Source organism: Scyliorhinus torazame, chromosome 14 (genome assembly GCF_047496885.1).
Source record: "Scyliorhinus torazame isolate Kashiwa2021f chromosome 14, sScyTor2.1, whole genome shotgun sequence".
Taxonomy (NCBI): domain Eukaryota; kingdom Metazoa; phylum Chordata; class Chondrichthyes; order Carcharhiniformes; family Scyliorhinidae; genus Scyliorhinus; species Scyliorhinus torazame.
The window spans coordinates 227,208,398-227,230,371 of record NC_092720.1 but is presented as its reverse complement, the minus strand read 5'-3'; the positions used below and the strand labels follow the sequence as shown (position 1 = coordinate 227,230,371).

Genomic DNA, 21,974 nt, shown 5'->3' with positions numbered 1-21,974 from the left:
TTTCTGTGGCCATAAGCACTCTTGCCCCTTGGTTTCTGTGGCCATTCGCTCCCGGTTTCCCTGGGTTTCTGTGACCATTAGCACTCTTGCTCCTTGGTTTCTGTGGCCATTAGCACCCGGTTTCCCTGGGTTTCTGTGGCCATTAGCACCTGGTTTCCCTGGGTTTCTGTGGCCATTAGCACCCGGTTTCCCTGGGCTTCTGTGGCCATTAGCACCCGGTTTCCCTGGGTTTCTGTGGCCATTAGCACCCGGTTTCCCTGGGTTTCTGTGGCCATTAGCACCTGGTTTCCCTGGGTTTCTGTGGCCATTAGCACCCGGTTTCCCTGGGTTTCTGTGGCTATGACTCATCTTTCATTCTCACTCCACAGTATAAATACTTCCCACTTTCTCTGTCTGTTAGCTTTGACAAAGAGTCATCGGACTCGAAACTACAGATGCTGCCAGACCTGCTGACATTTTCCAGCATTTTCTCTTTCGATCCAGAACCCACTAACCGGTCCAGTTTAAACATCTAGAACCCGCTAAATGATCCAGTTTAAACCTCTATAACCCGCTAACCGGTCTGTAACATCTAGAACCTGCTAACTGGTCCGGTTTCCACATCCAGAACCCGCTATCCGGCCCGGTTTAAACATTGAGAACCCGCTAACCGGTCCGGTTTAAACATCAAGGACCCGCTAACCTGTCCGGTTTCCACATCTAGAACCCGCTGACCAGTCCAGTTTCCACATCTAGAATCCAATAGCCGGTCTGGTTTCCACATCCAGAACCCGCTAACCAGTCCGGTTTCCACATCCAGAACCCGCTATCCGGTCCAGTTCTAAAATCTAGAACCCACTAACCGGTCCGGTTTCCAGGTCCAGAACGCTCTTAACCGGTCAGATGTAAACATCCAGAACCCACTTCCGGGTGCGGCGATGACCAGCTGAGTCGCACGTTTCGCCAGCTCCCGGTGGAACGGACTTTTGGGCTCTTAATAAGAGCCCCAACGGCAATTTTAACGGCTAAAAGTACTGTGCGGTGAACCAGAAGGGAATCCCCCCTGGATACGGATGAAAAAAGGAGAAAGTGGCCGGATTGCGGTGGATCCTTTAGAGCAGCGGCAAGGAAGGCAAGCAAAAACCAAGATGGTGTCGGAAGGTGGCAGTTTAATATGGGGCCCCGAACAACACGAGTTTTTGAAACGCTGCGTGGAAGAACTCAAAAAGGAAATGAAGAAGGAGCTGTTGGCCCTGATATTACAGGCGATCGAAGGGCTAAAGGAGGAGCAAAAGACCCAGGAGCGGGAGCTTCGGGTCGTGAAGGCAAAGGCTGCCGAGAATGAGGACGACATACAGGGCCTGGTGGTGAAGACGGAGATGCACGAGGCACACCATAAACGATGTGTGGAAAGGCTGGAGGCGCTGGAGAACAACGCGAGGAGGAACAACCTAAGGATTCTTGGTCTTCCTGAAGGTGCGGAGGGAGCGGACGTCGGGGCATATGTGAGCACGGTGCTGCACTCGTTAATGGGAGCGGAGGCCCCGGCGGGTCCGCTGGAGGTGGCGGGAGCATACCGAGTGATGGCGCGAGGACCGAGAGCAGGAGAAATTCCTAGAGCCATAGTGGTGAGATTCCTCCGTTTTAAGGACAAAGAGATGGTCCTTAGATGGGCAAAGAAAACTCGGAGCAGCAAGTGGGAGAACGCGGCGATCCGCGTATACCAAGACTGGAGTGCGGAGGTGGCGAGAAGGAGGGCGAGCTTTAATCGGGCCAAGGCGGTGCTTCACAAAAAGAAGATAAAATTCGGAATGCTACAACCGGCAAGACTGTGGGCCACATATCAAGGGAGGCACCACTACTTTGAGATGGCGGATGAGGCGTGGACTTTTATCGTGGAAGAAAAATTGGAATGAGCGGGTTATTAAAAAAAGAACGTTTGAAACAAAGTGGTGGGGCGAGTATGGGGGGAAAGAGGAGTTTTATGTTATTAATCCTGCGATGTGGTAACTTTTCTTTCTTCCACAGGAGGTGGTGGGGGGAGGAAAGGAGGTGGAGGAGATGGGGCGTTGGCCATTGGGGGCAGGGCCAAGGGGGAAGCGCGGGCTCGGTTCCCGCGCTATGATAATCATGGCGGGAATAGGGAAGCAGGAAGGAGGGGGCGTCGCACGGTGCGAGCCGAGGTGACGGGGGGAAGCCGAGGTCGGCCAGAGTTTGCTGACTTCTGGGAGCAACATGGGGGGTGTAACTACGCTAGTGGGGGATCTAACGGGGGGGGGGGGGGGGGGAGGGGAGGGGGGAATTATTGGGCTGCTGCTGCTGGGGAGAGAGGGGGGGGCTGGCATGGGGTGGGATGGGCGGGGGGGCACCGCCTGGGGGGGGACACAGCTGCGTGGGAACCGGGTGAGGAGCTGGAAAAAGGGGGTGGCTAATCGACAAGGGGGGGGGGTAAAAAGCCCCCCAACCCGGCTGATCACGTGGAACGTGAGAGGGCTGAACGGGCCGATAAAGAGGGCACGGGTACTCGCACACCTTAAGAAACTTAAGGCAGACGTGGTTATGTTACAGGAAACGCACTTGAAACTGATAGACCAGGTGAGACTACGCAAAGGTTGGGTGGGGCAGGTGTTCCATTCGGAGCTAGATGCGAAAAACAGGGGGGTGGCTATATTAGTGGGGAAGCGGGTAATGTTTGAGGCAAAGACTATAGTGGCGGATAGCGGGGGCAGATACGTGATGGTGAGTGGCAAACTACAGGGGGAGACGGTGGTTTTGGTAAACGTATATGCCCCGAACTGGGATGATGCCAATTTTATGAGGCGTATGCTAGGACGCATCCCGGACCTAGAGGTGGGAAAGTTGGTAATGGGGGGAGATTTCAATACGTTGTTGGAACCAGGGCTGGACAGGTCGAGGTCCAGGACTGGAAGGAGGCCGGCAGCAGCCAAGGTGCTTAAAGATTTTATGGAGCAGATGGGAGGAGTAGACCCGTGGAGATTCAGCAGACTTAGGAGTAAGGAGTTTTCGTTTTTCTCCTATGTCCACAAAGTCTATTCGCGAATAGACTTTTTTGTTTTGGGAAGGGCGTTGATCCCGAAGGTGAGGGGAACGGAGTATACGGCTATAGCCATTTCGGATCACGCTCCACATTGGGTGGACTTGGAGATAGGGGAGGAAACAGAAGGGCGCCCACCCTGGAGAATGGACATGGGACTAATGGCAGATGAGGGGGTGTGTCTAAGGGTGAGGGGGTGCATTGAAAAGTACTTGGAACTCAATGATAATGGGGAGGTCCAGGTGGGAGTGGTCTGGGAGGCGCTGAAGGCAGTGGTTAGAGGGGAGCTGATATCAATAAGGGCATATAAAGGAAAGCAGGAGAGTAGGGAACGGGAGCGGTTGCTGCAAGAACTTTTGAGGGTGGCCAGGCAATATGCGGAGGCACCGGAGGAGGGACTGTACAGGGAAAGGCAAAGGCTACACGTAGAATTTGACTTGCTGACAACGGGTACTGCAGAGGCACAGTGGAGGAAGGCACAGGGTGTACAGTACGAATATGCGGAGAAGGCGAGCAGGTTGCTGGCCCACCAATTGAGGAAAAGGGGCGCAGCGAGGGAAATAGGGGGGGTGAGGGATGAGGAAGGAGAGATGGAGCGGGGAGCAGAGAGAGTGAATGGAGTGTTCAAGGCATTTTATAAAAAATTATACGAAGCTCAACCCCCGGATGGGAGGGAGAGAATGATGGGCTTTCTGGACCGGCTGGAATTTCCCAAGGTGGAGGAGCAGGAAAGGGTGGGACTGGGAGCACAGATTGAAATAGAGGAAGTAGTGAAAGGAATTAGGAGCATGCAGGTGGGGAAGGCTCCGGGACCAGATGGATTCCCAGTTGAATTTTACAGGAAATATGTGGACTTGCTCGCCCCGCTACTGATGAGGACCTTTAATGAGGCAAAGGAAAGGGGGCAGCTGCCCCCGACTATGTCTGAGGCAACGATATCGCTTCTCCTAAAGAAGGAAAAGGACCCGCTGCAATGCGGGTCCTATAGACCTATTTCCCTCCTAAATGTAGACGCTAAGATTCTGGCCGAGGTAATGGCAATGAGGATAGAGGATTGTGTCCCGAGGGTGGTCCATGAGGACCAAACTGGGTTTGTGAAGGGGAGACAGCTGAATACGAATATACGGAGGCTGTTAGGGGTAATGATGATGCCCCCACCAGAGGGGGAAGCGGAGATAGTGGTGGCGATGGATGCCGAGAAAGCATTTGATAGAGTGGAGTGGTATTATCTGTGGGAGGTGCTGAGGAGATTTGGTTTTGGAGATGAGTATGTTGGATGGGTGCAGCTGTTGTATAGGGCCCCAGTGGCGAGTGTGGTCACGAATGGACGGGGATCTGCATACTTTCGGCTCCATAGAGGGACAAGGCAGGGATGCCCTCTGTCCCCATTATTGTTTGCACTGGCGATTGAGCCCCTGGCAATAGCATTGAGGGGTTCCAAGAAGTGGAGGGGAGTACTTAGAGGAGGAGAAGAACACCGGGTATCTCTATATGCGGATGATTTGTTGTTATATGTAGCGGACCCGGCGGAGGGGATGCCAGAGATAATGCGGACACTTCGGGAGTTTGGAGAATTCTCAGGATATAAACTGAACATGGGGAAAAGTGAGTTGTTTGTGGTGCATCAGGGGAGCAGAGCAGAGAAATAGAGGACTTTCCGCTGAGGAAGTTAACAAGGGACTTTCGTTACTTGGGGATCCAGATAGCCAAGAATTGGGGTACATTGCATAGGCTAAATTTAACGCGATTGGTGGAACAAATGGAGGAGGACTTCAAGAGATGGGACATGGTATCCCTGTCACTGGCAGGGAGGGTGCAGGCGGTTAAAATGGTAGTCCTCCCGAGATTCCTCTTTGTGTTTCAGTGCCTCCCGGTGGTGATCACGAAGGCTTTCTTCAAAAGGATCGAAAAGAGTATCATGAGCTTTGTGTGGGCCGGGAAGACCCCGAGAGTGAGGAAGGGATTCTTACAGCGTAGTAGGGATAGGGGGGGGCTGGCATTACCAAGCCTAAGTGAGTACTACTGGGCCGCCAATATCTCAATGGTGAGTAAGTGCATGGGAGAAGAGGAGGCAGCGGCGTGGAAGAGATTGGAGAGGGCGTCCTGTAGGGGGACTAGCCTACAAGCTATGGTAACGGCCCCATTGCCGTTCTCACCGAAGAAATACACCACAAGCCCGGTGGTGGTGGCGACTTTGAAAATTTGGGGACAGTGGAGACGGCATAGGGGAAAGACGGGAGCCTTGGTGGGGTCCCCGATAAGAAATAACCATAGGTTTACCCGGGGAGAATGGATGGGGGATTTGGAATATGGCAAAGAGCAGGAGTAACGCAACTGAAAGATCTGTTTGTGGATGGGAAGTTCGCAAGTCTGGGAGCGCTGACCGAGAAATATGGGTTGCCCCAAGGGAATGCATTCCGGTATATGCAACTGAGGGCTTTTGCGAGGCAACAGGTGAGGGAATTCCCGCAGCTCCCGACGCATGAGGTGCAGGACAGAGTGATCTCAAAGACATGGGTGGGGGACGGTAAGGTGTCAGATATATATAGGGAAATGAGGGACGAGGGGGAGATTATGGTAAATGAGCTGAAAGGGAAATGGGAAGAAGAGCTGGGGGAGGAGATTGAGGAGGGGCTGTGGGCAGATGCCCTAAGTAGGGTAAACTCATCGTCCTCGTGTGCCAGGCTAAGCCTGATTCAATTTAAGGTGTTACACAGGGCGCATATGACTGGAGCACGGCTCAGTAAATTTTTGGGGTAGAGGATAGGTGTGCGAGATGCTCGAGAAGCCCAGCGAATCACACCCACATGTTCTGGTCATGTCCGGCACTACAGGGGTTCTGGATGGGGGTGACAAAGGTGCTTTCGAAAGTAGTGGGGGTCCAGGTCGAACCAAGCTGGGGGTTGGCTATATTTGGGGTTGCACAAGAGCCGGGAGTACAGGAGGCGAGTGAGGCCGATGTTTTGGCCTTTGCGTCCCTAGTAGCCCGGCGCAGGATACTGTTGATGTGGAAGGAAGCCAAGCCCCCGGGGGTGGAGACCTGGATAAATGACATGGCAGGGTTTATAAAGCTGGAACGGATTAAGTTCGTCCTAAGGGGATCGGCTCAAGGGTTCACCAGGCGGTGGCAACCTTTCGTCGAATACCTTACAGAAAGATAGAGGGAATAGAAAAGAAGGTAGCAGCAGCCCGGGGGGGGGGGGGGGGGGGTGGGGGGGGGGAGGAACCAGAAGGACTCTCAGGGTTGTTAATATATATGTATAATATGTATAGGTCGTTGCTATAAATAATTGTATATTGGACTGTTAAATCATATTTTTGGAGAGTGTTTATCTGAGACAAGGCAGTTGCCATTTAGTTTTAGTTTTCGTTTTTGTTATATATTATTTATTCTTTGTTTATAAATCAGGTCATTGTTATTTATACTATTATATTATTGTGTAAAGGATACACAATGTACTGTGATGGTTGACCAAAAATTTTCAATAAAATACTTTTTTTAAAAAACATCCAGAACCCGCTAACCGGTCCAGTTTAAACATCCAGAACCCGCTAACCGGTCCGGTTTAAACATCCAGAACCCGCTAACCGGTCCAGTTTCCAGGTCCAGAACACGCTAACCGTTCTACTTAAACATCCAGAACCCACTAACCGGTCCAGTTTCCAGGTCCAGAACACGCTAACCGTTCTACTTAAACATCCAGAACCCACTAACCGATCCAGTTTCCAGGTCCAGAACACGCTAACCGTTCTACTTAAACATCCAGAACCCGCTAACCGGTCCGGTTTTCACATCCAGAACCTGCTAACCGGTCCAGTTTCCAGGTCCAGAACACGCTAACCGTTCTACTTAAACATCCAGAACCCGCTAACCGGTCCGGTTTTCACATCCAGAACCCACCAACCGGTCCAGTTTCCAGGTCCAGAACACGCTAACCGTTCTACTTAAACATCCAGAACCCGCAAACCGGTCCGGTTTTCACATCCAGAACCCACTAACCGGTCCAGTTTCCAGGTCCAGAACACGCTAACCGTTCTACTTAAACATCCAGAACCCACTAACCGATCCAGTTTCCAGGTCCAGAACACGCTAACCGTTCTACTTAAACATCCAGAACCCACTAACCGATCCAGTTTCCAGGTCCAGAACACGCTAACCGTTCTACTTAAACATCCAGAACCCGCTAACCGGTCCAGTTTAAAAATCCAGAACCTGCTAACCGGTCCGGTTTTCACATCTAGAACCCGCTAACCGGTCCGGTTTTCACATCCAGAACCCACTAACCGATCCAGTTTCCAGGTCCAGAACACGCTAACCGTTCTACTTAAACATCCAGAACCCACTAACCGATCCAGTTTCCAGGTCCAGAACACGCTAACCGTTCTACTTAAACATCCAGAACCCACTAACCGATCCAGTTTCCAGGTCCAGAACACGCTAACCGTTCTACTTAAACATCCAGAACCCGCTAACCGGTCCAGTTTAAAAATCCAGAAACTGCTAACCGGTCCGGTTTTCACATCTAGAACCCGCTAACCGGTCCGGTTTTCACATCCAGAACCTGCTAACTGGTCCGGTTTTCACATCTAGAACCCGCTAACCGGTCCAGTTTTCACATCTAGAACCCGCTAACCGGTCCGGTTTTCACATCCAGAACCTGCTAACTAGTCCGGTTTTCACATCCAGAACCTGCTAACTGGTCCGGTTTTCACATCTAGAACCCGCTAACCGGTCCGGTTTTCATATCTAGAACCCGCTAATAGGTCCGGTTTTCACATCTAGAACCCGCTAACCAGTCCAGTTTCCACATCCAGAACCTGCTAACTGGTCCGGTTTCCACATCTAGAACCCGCTAACCAGTCCAGTTTCCACATCTAGAACCTGCTAACCGGTCCGGTTTTCACATCTCGAACCCGCTAACCAGTCCAGTTTCCACATCCAGAAACCGCTAACCGGTCCGGTTTCCACATCTAGAACCCGCTAACCAGTCCAGTTTCCACATCTAGAACCTGCTAACCGGTCCGGTTTCCACATCTAGAACCCGCTAACCAGTCCAGTTTCCACATCTAGAACCCGCTAACCGGTCCGGTTTTCACATCTCGAACCCGCTAACCAGTCCGGTTTCCACATCCAGAACCTGCTAACTGGTCCAGTTTCCACATAAATGGGGAGATGCTTAGGAAATCAGAAGCACAAAGGGACTTGGGAGTCCTTGTTCATGATTCTCTTAAGGTTAACGTGCAGGTTCAGTCGGCAGTTAGGAAGGCAAATGCAATGTTAGCATTCATGTCAAGAGGGCCAGAATACAAGAGCAGGGATGTACTTCTGAGGCTGTATAAGACTCTGGTCAGACCCCATTTGGAGTACTGTGAGCAGTTTTGTGCCCCGTATCTAAGGAAGGATGTGCTGGCCTTGGAAAGGGTCCAGAGGGAGGGTCACAAGAGTGATCCCTGGAATGAAGAGCCTGTCGCATGAGGAACGGTTGAGGACTCTGGGTCTGTGCTCGTTGGAGTTTAGAAGGATGAGGGGGGATGTTTTTGAAACTTACAGGATACTGCGAGGCCTGGGTAGAGTGGACGTGGAGAGGATGTTTCCACTTGTAGGAGAAACTAGAACGAGAGGACACAATCTCAGACTAAAGGGACGATCCTTTAAAACAGAGATGAGGAGGAACTTCGTCAGCCAGAGGGTGGGGAATCTGTGGAACTCTTTACCGCAGAAGGCTGTGGAGGCCAAATCACTGAGTGTCTTTAAGACAGAGATAGATAGGTTCTTGATTAGTAAGGGATCAGGGGTTATGGGGAGAAGGCAGGAGAATGGGGATGACAAAATATCAGCCATGATTGAATGGCGGAGCGGACTCGATGGGCCGAGTGGCTTAATTCTGCTCCTATGTCTCTGGTCTTATCTAGAACCAGTTGACCGCTCCAGTTTTCACAGTTTTAAATCGGTCCGGTTTAATCAACCAGAACCCGCCAAGCGGTTCCGGTTCCACAACTAGAACCGCAATCCGGTCCGATTTCCACATCTAGAACCCGCAAACCGGCAGTTTCCACATCTAGAACCCACAAACCGGTCCGGTTTCCACATCTAGAACCCGCAAACCGGTACGGTTTCCACATCTAGAACCCGCAAACCGGTACGGTTTCCACATCTAGAACCCACTAACCGATCCAGTTTCCAGGTCCAGAACACGCTAACCGTTCTACTTAAACATCCAGAACCCACTAACCGATCCAGTTTCCAGGTCCAGAACACGCTAACCGTTCTACTTAAACATCCAGAACCCGCTAACCGGTCCAGTTTAAAAATCCAGAACCTGCTAACCGGTCCGGTTTTCACATCTAGAACCCGCTAACCGGTCCGGTTTTCACATCCAGAACCCACTAACCGATCCAGTTTCCAGGTCCAGAACACGCTAACCGTTCTACTTAAACATCCAGAACCCACTAACCGATCCAGTTTCCAGGTCCAGAACACGCTAACCGTTCTACTTAAACATCCAGAACCCACTAACCGATCCAGTTTCCAGGTCCAGAACACGCTAACCGTTCTACTTAAACATCCAGAACCCGCTAACCGGTCCAGTTTAAAAATCCAGAAACTGCTAACCGGTCCGGTTTTCACATCTAGAACCCGCTAACCGGTCCGGTTTTCACATCCAGAACCTGCTAACTGGTCCGGTTTTCATATCTAGAACCCGCTAACCGGTCCAGTTTTCACATCTAGAACCCGCTAACCGGTCCGGTTTTCACATCCAGAACCTGCTAACTAGTCCGGTTTTCACATCCAGAACCTGCTAACTGGTCCGGTTTTCACATCTAGAACCCGCTAACCGGTCCGGTTTTCATATCTAGAACCCGCTAATAGGTCCGGTTTTCACATCTAGAACCCGCTAACCAGTCCAGTTTCCACATCCAGAACCTGCTAACTGGTCCGGTTTCCACATCTAGAACCCGCTAACCAGTCCAGTTTCCACATCTAGAACCTGCTAACCGGTCCGGTTTTCACATCTCGAACCCGCTAACCAGTCCAGTTTCCACATCCAGAAACCGCTAACCGGTCCGGTTTCCACATCTAGAACCCGCTAACCAGTCCGGTTTCCACATCCAGAACCTGCTAACTGGTCCAGTTTCCACATAAATGGGGAGATGCTTAGGAAATCAGAAGCACAAAGGGACTTGGGAGTCCTTGTTCATGATTCTCTTAAGGTTAACGTGCAGGTTCAGTCGGCAGTTAGGAAGGCAAATGCAATGTTAGCATTCATGTCAAGAGGGCCAGAATACAAGAGCAGGGATGTACTTCTGAGGCTGTATAAGACTCTGGTCAGACCCCATTTGGAGTACTGTGAGCAGTTTTGTGCCCCGTATCTAAGGAAGGATGTGCTGGCCTTGGAAAGGGTCCAGAGGGAGGGTCACAAGAGTGATCCCTGGAATGAAGAGCCTGTCGCATGAGGAACGGTTGAGGACTCTGGGTCTGTGCTCGTTGGAGTTTAGAAGGATGAGGGGGGATGTTTTTGAAACTTACAGGATACTGCGAGGCCTGGGTAGAGTGGACGTGGAGAGGATGTTTCCACTTGTAGGAGAAACTAGAACGAGAGGACACAATCTCAGACTAAAGGGACGATCCTTTAAAACAGAGATGAGGAGGAACTTCGTCAGCCAGAGGGTGGGGAATCTGTGGAACTCTTTACCGCAGAAGGCTGTGGAGGCCAAATCACTGAGTGTCTTTAAGACAGAGATAGATAGGTTCTTGATTAGTAAGGGATCAGGGGTTATGGGGAGAAGGCAGGAGAATGGGGATGACAAAATATCAGCCATGATTGAATGGCGGAGCGGACTCGATGGGCCGAGTGGCTTAATTCTGCTCCTATGTCTCTGGTCTTATCTAGAACCAGTTGACCGCTCCAGTTTTCACAGTTTTAAATCGGTCCGGTTTAATCAACCAGAACCCGCCAAGCGGTTCCGGTTCCACAACTAGAACCGCAATCCGGTCCGATTTCCACATCTAGAACCCGCAAACCGGCAGTTTCCACATCTAGAACCCACAAACCGGTCCGGTTTCCACATCTAGAACCCGCAAACCGGTACGGTTTCCACATCTAGAACCCGCAAACCGGTACGGTTTCCACATCTAGAACCCGCAAACCGGTACGGTTTCCACATCTAGAACCCGCAAACCGGTACAGTTTCCACATCGAGGTCCTGCTAACGAGGCAGCACGCTAACACAGTGGTTAGCATAGCTGCTTCACAGCTCCAGGGTCCCAGGTTCGATTCCCCGCTGGGTCACTGTCTGTGCGGAGTCTGCCCGTTCTCCCCGTGTGTGCGTGGGTTTCCTCCGGGTGCTCCGGTTTCCTCCCACAGTCCAAAGATGTGCAGGTTAGGTGGATTAGCTATGCTAAGTTGTCCTTAGAGTCCAAAAAGGTTAAGTGGGGTTTACGGGGATAGGGTAGAGATGTGGCCTTGAGTAGGGTGCTCTTTGTAAGGGCTGGTGCAGACTCGATGGGCTGAATGGTCTCCTTATGCACTATAAATTCTATTCTATGTTAACCAATCAGGTTGCCACATCTAGAACCCGCTAACCATTCCGGTTTCCACCTCTAGAACCGGCTAACCGGTCCGGTTTCCGCATCGAGGAGATGCAGACCGGTCCGGTTTCCACATTGAGGAGACGCTGACCGGTCAGGTATGCACATCGAGGACCCACTGACAGGTCCGGTATCCACATCGAGGAGCTGCTGACCGGTCTGGTTTCCACATCGAGGAACCGCTGACCGGTCCGGTTTCCACAACGAGGAGCCGCTGACCGGTCCGGTATCCACATCGAGAACCCACTGACCGGTCCGGTTTCCACATCGAGGAGCCGCTGACCGGTCCGGTATCCACATCGAGGAGCCGCTGGCCGGTCTGGTTTCCACATCGAGGAATAGCTGATCGGTCTGGTTTCCACATCGAGGAGCCGCTGACCGGTCCGGTGTCCCCATCGAGGAGCTGCTGACCGGTCCGGTATCCACATCAAGGAGCTGCTGACAGGTCCGGTGTCCACATCAAGGAGCTGCTGACAGGTCCGGTGTCCACATCGAGGAGCTGCTGACCGGTCCGGTTTCCACATCGAGGAGCCACTCACCGGCCCGGTTTCCACATCGAGGAGCCGCTGACCGGTCAGGTTTCCACATCAAGGAGCTGCTGACCAGTCCGGTTTCCACATTGAGGAGCCGCTGACCGGTCCGGTTTCCACATCGAGGAGCCACTGACTGGTCTGGTGTCCACATCGAGGAGACACTGACCGGTCCGGAGCCGTTGACCGGTCCGGTGTCCACATCGAGGAGCTGCTGACCGGTCTGGTTTCCACATCGAGGAGCCGCTGACCCGCCCACATCGAGGAGCCGCTGACCGGTCTGGTTTCCACATCGAGGAGCCGCTGACCGGTCCGGTTTCCACATGGGGGAGCCGCTGACCGGTCCGGTGTCCACATCGAGGAGACGCTGACCGGTCCGGTTTCCCCATCGAGGAGACGCTGACCGGTCCGGTTTCCACATCGAGGAGACGCTGACCGGTCCGGTTTCCCCATCGAGGAGACGCTGACCGGTCCGGTTTCCCCATCGAGGAGACGCTGACCGGTCCGGTTTCCCCATCGAGGAGACGCTGACCGGTCCGGTTTCCCCATCGAGGAGACGCTGACCGGTCCGGTTTCCACATCGAGGAGACGCTGACCGGTCCGGTTTCCCCATCGAGGAAACGCTGACCGGTCCGGTTTCCACATCGAGGAGCCGCTGACCGGTCCGGTGTCCACATCGAGGAGCCACTGACCGGTCCGGTTTCCTCATCGAGGAGCTGCTGACCGGTCTGGTGTCCACATGGAGGAGACGCTGACCGGTCCGGAGCCGTTGACCGGTCCGGTGTCCACACCAAGGAGCCGCTGACCGGTCCGGTTTCCCCATCGAGGAGCCGCTGACCGGTCCGGTTTCCACATCGAGGAGCCGCTGACCGGTCCGTTTTCCACATCGAGGAGCCGCTGACCGGTCAGGTTTCCACATCAAGGAGATGCTGACCAGTCCGGTTTCCACATTGAGGAGCCGCTGACCGGTCCGGTTTCCACATCGAGGAGCCGCTGACCGGTCTGGTGTCCACATCGAGGAGACGCTGACCGGTCCGGAGCCGTTGACAGGTCCGGTGTCCACATCGAGGAGCTGCTGACCGGTCTGGTTTCCACATCGAGGAGCCGCTGACCCGCCCACATCGAGGAGCCGCTGACCGGTCTGGTTTCCACATCGAGGAGCCGCTGACCGGTCTGGTTTCCACATCGAGGAGCCGCTGACCGGTCCGGTTTCCACATCGAGGAGCCGCTGACCGGTCCAGTGTCCACATCGAGGAGAAGCTGACCGGTCCGGTTTCCACATCGAGGAGCTGCTGACCGGTCCGGTTTCCACATCGAGGAGCTGCTGACCGGTCCGGTTTCCACATCGAGGAGCCGCTGACCGGTCCGGTGTCCACATCGAGGAGCCACTGACCGGTCCGGTTTCCTCATCGAGGAGCTGCTGACCGGTCTGGTGTCCACATGGAGGAGACGCTGACCGGTCCGGAGCCGTTGACAGGTCCGGTGTCCACACCAAGGAGCCGCTGACCGGTCCGGTGTCCATATCGAGGAGCCACTGACCGGTCCGGTTTCCACATCGTGGAGCCGCTGACCGGTCCGTTTTCCACATCGAGGAGACGCTGACCGGTCCGGTTTCCTCATCGAGGAGCCACTGACCGGTCCGGTTTCCTCATCGAGGAGCTGCTGACCGGTCTGGTGTCCACATGGAGGAGACGCTGACCGGTCCGGAGCCGTTGACAGGTCCGGTGTCCACACCAAGGAGCCGCTGACCGGTCCGGTGTCCATATCGAGGAGCCACTGACCGGTCCGGTTTCCACCTCGTGGAGCCGCTGACCGGTCCGTTTTCCACATCGAGGAGACGCTGACCGGTCCGGTTTCCTCATCGAGGAGGCGCTGACCGGTCCGGTTTCCACATCGAGGAGCCGCTGACCAGTCCGGTTTCCACATTGAGGAGCCGCTGACCGGTCCGGTTTCCACATCGAGGAGCCGCTGACCGATCCGGTATCCACATCGAGGAGCCGCTGACCGATCCGGTATCCACATCGAGGAGCCGCTGACCGGTCCGGTTTCCTCATCGAGTAGCTGGTGACCGATCCGGTATCCACATCGAGATGCTGACCGGTCCGGTTTCCTCATCGAGGAGATGCTGACCGGTCCGGTTTCCAGATCGAGGAGCCGCTGACCGATCCGGTATCCACATCGAGGAGCCGCTGACCGATCCGGTATCCACATCGAGGAGCCGCTGACCGGTCCGGTTTCCTCATCGAGGAGACGCTGACCGATCCGGTATCCACATCGAGGAGACGCTGACCGGTCCGGTATCCACATCGAGGAGCCGCTGACCGGTCCGGTTTCCAGATCGAGGAGCCGCTGACCGATCCGGAATCCAAATCGAGGAGATGCTGACCGGTCCGGTTTCCAGATCGAGGAGCCGCTGACCGATCCGCTGTCCACATCGAGGAGACGCTGACCGGTCCGGTGTCCACGTCGAGGAGCTGGTGACCGATCCGGTGTCCACATCGAGGAGATGCTGACCTGTCCGGTTTCCAGATTGAGGAGCCGCTGACCGATCCGGTGTCCACATCGAGGAGCCGCTGACCGGTCCGGTGTCCACGTCGAGGAGCTGCTGACCGGTCCGGTTTCCACATTGAGGTGCCGCTGACAAGTCCGGTGTCCACATCGAGGAGCCGCTGACCGGTCCGGTTTCCACATTGAGGTGCCGCTGACCAGTCCTGTGTCCACATCGAGGAGATGCTGACCTGTCCGGTTTCCAGATCGAGGAGCCGCTGACCGGTCCGGTGTCCACGTCGAGGAGCTGCTGACCGGTCCGGTTTCCACATTGAGGTGCCGCTGACAAGTCCGGTGTCCACGTCGAGCAGCCGCTGACCGGTCCGGAGCCGCTGACCGGTCCAGTGTCCACGTCGAGCAGCCGCTGACCGGTCCGGAGCCACTGACCGGTCCGGTGTCCACGTCGAGCAGCCGCTGACCGGTCCGGAGCCGCTGACCGGTCCGGTTTCCACATTGAGATGCCGCTGACCAGTCCGGTGTCCACATCGAGGAGCCGCTGACCGGTCCGGAGCCGCTGACCGGTCCGGTGTCCACATTGAGGAGCCGCTGACCAGTCCGGTGTCCACATAGAGGAGCCGCTGACCGGTCCGGAGCCGCTGACCGGTCCGGTTTCCACATTGAGGTGCCGCTGACCGATCCGGTGTCCACATCGAGGAGCCGCTGACCGGTCCGGAGCTGCTGACCGGTCCGGTTTCCACATTGAGGAGCCGCTGACCGGTCCGGTGTCCACATCGAGGAGCCGCTGACCGGTCCGGTGTCCACATCGAGGAGCCGCTGACCGGTCCGGTGTCCACATCGAGGAGCCGCTGACCGGTCCGGTGTCCACATCGAGGGGCCGCTGACCGGTCCGGTGTCCACATCGAGGAGCCGCTGACCGGCCCGGAGCCGCTGACCGGCCCGGTGTCCACATTGAGGTGCCGCTGACCGGTCCGGTGTCCACATCGAGGAGCCGCTGACCGGTCCGGAGCCGCTGACCGGTCCTGCCTCTGGAACGATCCCCGCCCTGTTGAGGTGTCAGTGGGGGTCAGTGGGGCAGGGATGGGCTCTGGGACCTCCTTACCTGGCAGGCTGAGCAGACAGAGGGAGCAGAGCGCCCGGTACGCCAAATGAGGCGGCGCCATTGGGCAGGCTGAGCGGCAAGATGGCGCCCAACCGTCACCTCCCGCCGGCCGGCCGCGTGCCCGGAACGTCACCGCGCCCAGACGTCACCGCGCCGGCACGTCACCCAGCACGCGTGTCCGGAACGTCGCCGCGCCGAAACGTCACCCAGCACGCGTGCCCGCAACGTCACCGCGCCGAGACGTCGCCTCGCCCGCGTGCCTCAGACGTCAACCCGCTGGTACGACACCCCGCCCTCCGCGTGCCCCTGCCGCGTGACCCCCCGCTCCCCGCCCCCTGCTTCTACCCCGCCTCAGACCAATCAGAGCGCAAGGCGGGCCTATGGCGGGAGATTTGAATGTCGACGGTTCACTCACGCGCGCTGGAGGCCATTCAGCCCATCGAGCCAGGCCGCCCCTCTGAGAGAGAAGCTTACCCAATCCACCTAACCTGTACATCCCTGGACACTAAGGGACAATTTAACATGGCCAATCCACCTAACCTGCACATCCCTGGACACTAAGGGACAATTTATCACGGCCAATCCACCTAACCTGTACATCCCTGGACACTAAGGGACAATTTATCACGGCCAATCCACCTAACCTGGACATCCCTGGACACTAAGGGACAATTTATCACGGTCAATCCACCTAACCTGGACATCCCTGGACACTAAGGGACAATTTATCACGGCCAATCCACCTAACCTGTACATCCCTGGACACTAAGGGACAATTTATCACGGTCAATCCACCTAACCTGGACATCCCTGGACACTAAGGGACAATTTATCACGGCCAATCCACCTAACCTGTACATCCCTGGACACTAAGGGACAATTTATCACGGCCAATCCACCAAACCTGTACATCCCTGGACACTAAGGGACAATTTAACACGGTCACTCCACCTAACCTGTACATCCCTGGACACTAAGGGACAATTTATCACGGCCAATCCACCAAACCTGTACATCCCTGGACACTAAGGGACAATTTAACACGGTCAATCCACCTAACCTGTACATCCCTGGACACTAAGGGACAATTTAACACGGCCAATCCACCTAACCTGTACATCCCTGGACACTAAGGGGTAATTTATCACGGTCAATCCACCTAACCTGTACATCCCTGGACACTAAGGGACAATTTATCACGGTCAATTTACCTAATCTGTACATCCCTGGACACTAAGGGACAATTTAACACGGCCAATCCACCTAACCTGTACATCCCTGGACACTAAGGGACAATTTATCACGGCCAATCCACCTAACCTGTACATCCCTGGACACTAAGGGACAATTTAACACGGCCAATCCACCTAACCTGTACACCCCTGGACACTAAGGGACAATTTATCACGGCCAATCGACCTAACCTGTACATCCCTGGACACTAAGGGACAATTTAACACGGCCAATCCACCTAACCTGTACATCCCTGGACACTAAGGGACAATTTATCACGGCCAATCCACTTAACCTGTACATCCCTGGACACTAAGGGACAATTTAACACGGCCAATCCACCTAACCTGTACATCCCTGGACACTAAGGGACAATTTATCACGACCAGTCCACCTAACCTGTACATCCCTGGTCACTAAGGGACAATTAAACACGGTCAATCCACCTAACCTGTACATCCCTGGTCACTAAGGGACAATTTAACACGGTCAATCCACCTAACCTGTACATCCCTGGACACTAAGGGACAATTTATCACGGCCAATCCACCTAACCTGCACACCCCTGGACACTAAGGGACAATTTAACACGGCCAATCCACCTAACCTGTACATCCCTGGACACTAAGGACACAATTTAACACGGCCAATCGACCTAACCTGTACATCCCTGGTCACTAAGGTACAATTTAACACGGCCAATCCACCTAACCTGCACACCCCTGGACACTAAGGGACAATTTATCACGGCCAATCCACCTAACCTGTACATCCCTGGACACTAAGGACACAATTTATCACGGCCAATCCACCTAACCTGTACATCCCTGGACACTAAGGGACAATTTAACACGGCCAATCGACCTAACCTGTACATCCCTGGTCACTAAGGGACAATTTATCACGGCCAATCGACCTAACCTGTACATCCCTGGACACTAAGGGACAATTTATCACGGCCAATCGACCTAACCTGTACATCCCTGGTCACTAAGGGACAATTTATCACGGCCAATCGACCTAACCTGTACATCCCTGGACACTAAGGGACAATTTATCACGGCCAATCCACCTAACCTGCACATCCCTGGACACTAAGGGACAATTTAACACGGCCAATCCACCTAACCTGTACATCCCTGGACACTAAGGGACAATTTATCACGGCCAATCCACTTAACCTGTACATCCCTGGACACTAAGGGACAATTTAACACGGCCAATCCACCTAACCTGTACACCCCTGGACACTAAGGGACAATTTATCACGGCCAATCGACCTAACCTGTACATCCCTGGACACTAAGGGACAATTTAACACGGCCAATCCACCTAACCTGTACATCCCTGGACACTAAGGGACAATTTATCACGGCCAATCCACTTAACCTGTACATCCCTGGACACTAAGGGACAATTTAACACGGCCAATCCACCTAACCTGTACATCCCTGGACACTAAGGGACAATTTATCACGGCCAATCCACCTAACCTGTACATCCCTGGACACTAAGGGACAATTTAACACGGCCAATCCACCTAACCTGTACATCCCTGGACACTAAGGGACAATTTATCACGGCCAATCCACTTAACCTGTACATCCCTGGACACTAAGGGACAATTTAACACGGCCAATCCACCTAACCTGTACACCCCTGGACACTAAGGGACAATTTATCACGGCCAATCGACCTAACCTGTACATCCCTGGACACTAAGGGACAATTTAACACGGCCAATCCACCTAACCTGTACATCCCTGGACACTAAGGGACAATTTATCACGGCCAATCCACTTAACCTGTACATCCCTGGACACTAAGGGACAATTTAACACGGCCAATCCACCTAACCTGTACATCCCTGGACACTAAGGGACAATTTATCACGGCCAATCCACCTAACCTGTACATCCCTGGACACTAAGGGACAATTTAACACGGCCAATCCACTTAACCTGTACATCCCTGGACACTAAGGGACAATTTATCACGGCCAATCCACCTAACCTGTACATCCCTGGACACTAAGGGGCAATTTAACACGGCCAATCCACCTAACCTGTACATCCCTGGACACTAAGGGACAATTTAACACGGCCAATCCACCTAACCTGTACATCCCTGGACACTAAGGGACAATTTATCATGGTCAATCCACCTAACCTGTACATCCCTGGACACTAAGGGACAATTTAACACGGCCAATCCACCTAATCTGCACATCCCTGGACACTAAGGGACAATTTAACACGGCCAATCCACCTAACCTGTACATCCCTGGACACTAAGGGACAATTTAACACGGCCAATCCACCTAACCTGCACATCCCTGGACACTAAGGGACAATTTTTCACGGCCAATCCACCTAACATGTACATCCCTGGACACGAAGGGACAATTTATCACGGTCAATCCACCTAACCTGCACATCCCTGGACACGAAGGGCCAAGTTAACACGGCCAATCCACCTAACCTGTACATCCCTGGACACTAAGGGACAATTTATCACGGCCAATCCACCTAACCTGTACATCCCTGGACACTAAGGGACAATTTATCATGGCCAATCCACCTAACCTGCACATCCCTGGACACTAAGGGACAATTTATCACGGCCAGTCCACCTAACCTGTACATCGCTGGACACTAAGGGACAATTTATCACGGTCTATCCACCTAACCTGCACATCCCTGGACACTAAGGGACAATTTATCACGGTCAATCCACCTAACATGTACATCCCTGGACACTAAGGGACAATTTATCACAGCCAATCCACCTAACCTGTACATCCCTGGACACTAAGGGACAATTTAACACGGTCAATCCACCTAACTTGTACAACCCTGGACACTAAGGGACAATTTATCACAGCCAATCCAGCTAACCTGTACATCCCTGGACACTAAGGGACAATTTATCACGGCCAATCCACCTAACCTGTACATCCCTGGACACTAAGGGACAATTTATCACGGCCAATCCACCTAACATGTACATCCCTGTACACTAAGAGACAATTTAACACAGCCAATCCACCTAACTTGTACATCCCTGGACACTAAGGGACAATTTATCACGGCCAATCCACCTAACCTGCACATCCCTGGACACGAAGGGACAATTTATCACGGCCAATCCACCTAACCTGTACATCCCTGGACACTAAGGGACAATTTAACACGGCCAATCCACCTAACCTGTACATCCCTGGACACTAAGGGACAATTTAACACGGCCAATCCACCTAACCTGTACATCCCTGGACACGAAGGGACAATTTAACACGGCCAATCCACCTAACCTGTACATCCCTGGACACTAAGGGACAATTTATCACGGCCAATCCACCTAACCTGTACATCCCTGGACACTAAGGGACAATTTATCATGGTCAATCCACCTAACCTGTACATCCCAGGACACTAAGGGACAATTTAACACGGCCAATCCACTTAACCTGTACATCCCTGGACACTAAGGGACAATTTATCACGGTCAATCCACCTAACCTGTACATCCCTGGACACTAAGGGACAATTTATCACGTCCAATCCACTTAACCTGTACATCCCTGGACACTAAGGGACAATTTATCACGGCCAATCCACCTAACCTGTACACCCTGGACACTAAAGGACAATTTAACATGGCCAATCCACCTAACCTGCACATCGCTGGACACTAAGGGACAATTTAACATTGCCAATCCACCTAATCTGCACATCCCTGGACACTAAGGGACAATTTATCACGGCCAATCCACCTAACCTGTACATCCCTGGACACTAAGGGACAATTTATCACGGCCAATCCACCTAACATGCACATCCCTGGACACTAAGGGACAATTTAACACGGCCAATCCACCTAACCTGCACATCCCTGGACACTAAGGGACAATTTAACACGGCCAATCCACCTAACCTGCACATCCCTGGACACTAAGGGACAATTTAACACGGCCAATCCACCTAACATGCACATCCCTGGACACTAAGGGACAATTTATCACGGCCAATCCACCTAACCTGTACATCCCTGGACACTAAGGGGCAATTTATCACTGCCAATCCACCTAACCTGTACATCCCTGGACACTAAGGGACAATTTAACACGGTCAATTCACCTAAGCTGCACATCCCTGGACACTAAGGGACAATTTATCACGGCCAATCCACCTAACCTGGACATTCCTGGACACTAAGGGACAATTTATCACGGCCTATCCACCTAACCTGTACATCCCTGGACACTAAGGGACAATTTAACACGGTCAATTCACCTAACCTGCACATCCCTGGACACTAAGGGACAATTTATCACGGCCAATCCACCTAACCTGGACATTCCTGGACACTAAGGGACAATTTATCACGGCCTATCCACCTAACCTGCACATTCCTGGACACTAAGGGACAATTTAACACGGTCAATCCACCTAACCTGTACATCCCTGGACACTAAGGGACAATTTAACACGGTCAATCCACCTAACCTGTACATCCCTGGACACTAAGGGACAATTTATCACGGCCAATCCACCTAACCTGCACATCCCTGGACACTAAGGGACAATTTATCACGGCCAATCCACCTAACCTGTACATCCCTGGACACTAAGGGACAATTTAACACGGTCAATCCACCTAACCTGTACATCCCTGGACACTAAGGGACAATTTAACACGGCCAATCCACCTAAACTGCACATCTATGGACACTAAGGGACAATTTAATACGGTCAATCCACCTAACCTGCACATCCCTGGACACTAAGGGACAATTTAACACGGTCAATCCACCTAACCTGTACATCCCTGGACACTAAGGGACAATTTAACACGGCCAATCCACCTAAACTGCACATCTATGGACACTAAGGGGCAATTTATCACGGCCAATTCACCTAACCTGTACATCCCTGGACACTAAGGGAGAATTTATCACGGTCAATCCACCTAAACTGC

The 21,974-nt window shown here is 53.2% G+C and overlaps 1 protein-coding gene across 1 annotated transcript in view; it reads right to left on the bottom strand.

Moving 5' to 3' along the window:
* Positions 1-15,854, bottom strand: part of LOC140389446 (uncharacterized) — a 131,223-nt gene extending 115,369 nt beyond the window's left edge. Inside the window, exon 1 of the mRNA XM_072473582.1 lies at positions 15,762-15,854. Within this exon, the coding sequence (XP_072329683.1) occupies positions 15,762-15,822 (61 nt within the window). The 5' untranslated portion in view covers positions 15,823-15,854. The remainder of the gene's footprint in view (positions 1-15,761) is intronic.
* Between the last annotated feature and the right edge of the window lie 6,120 nt (positions 15,855-21,974).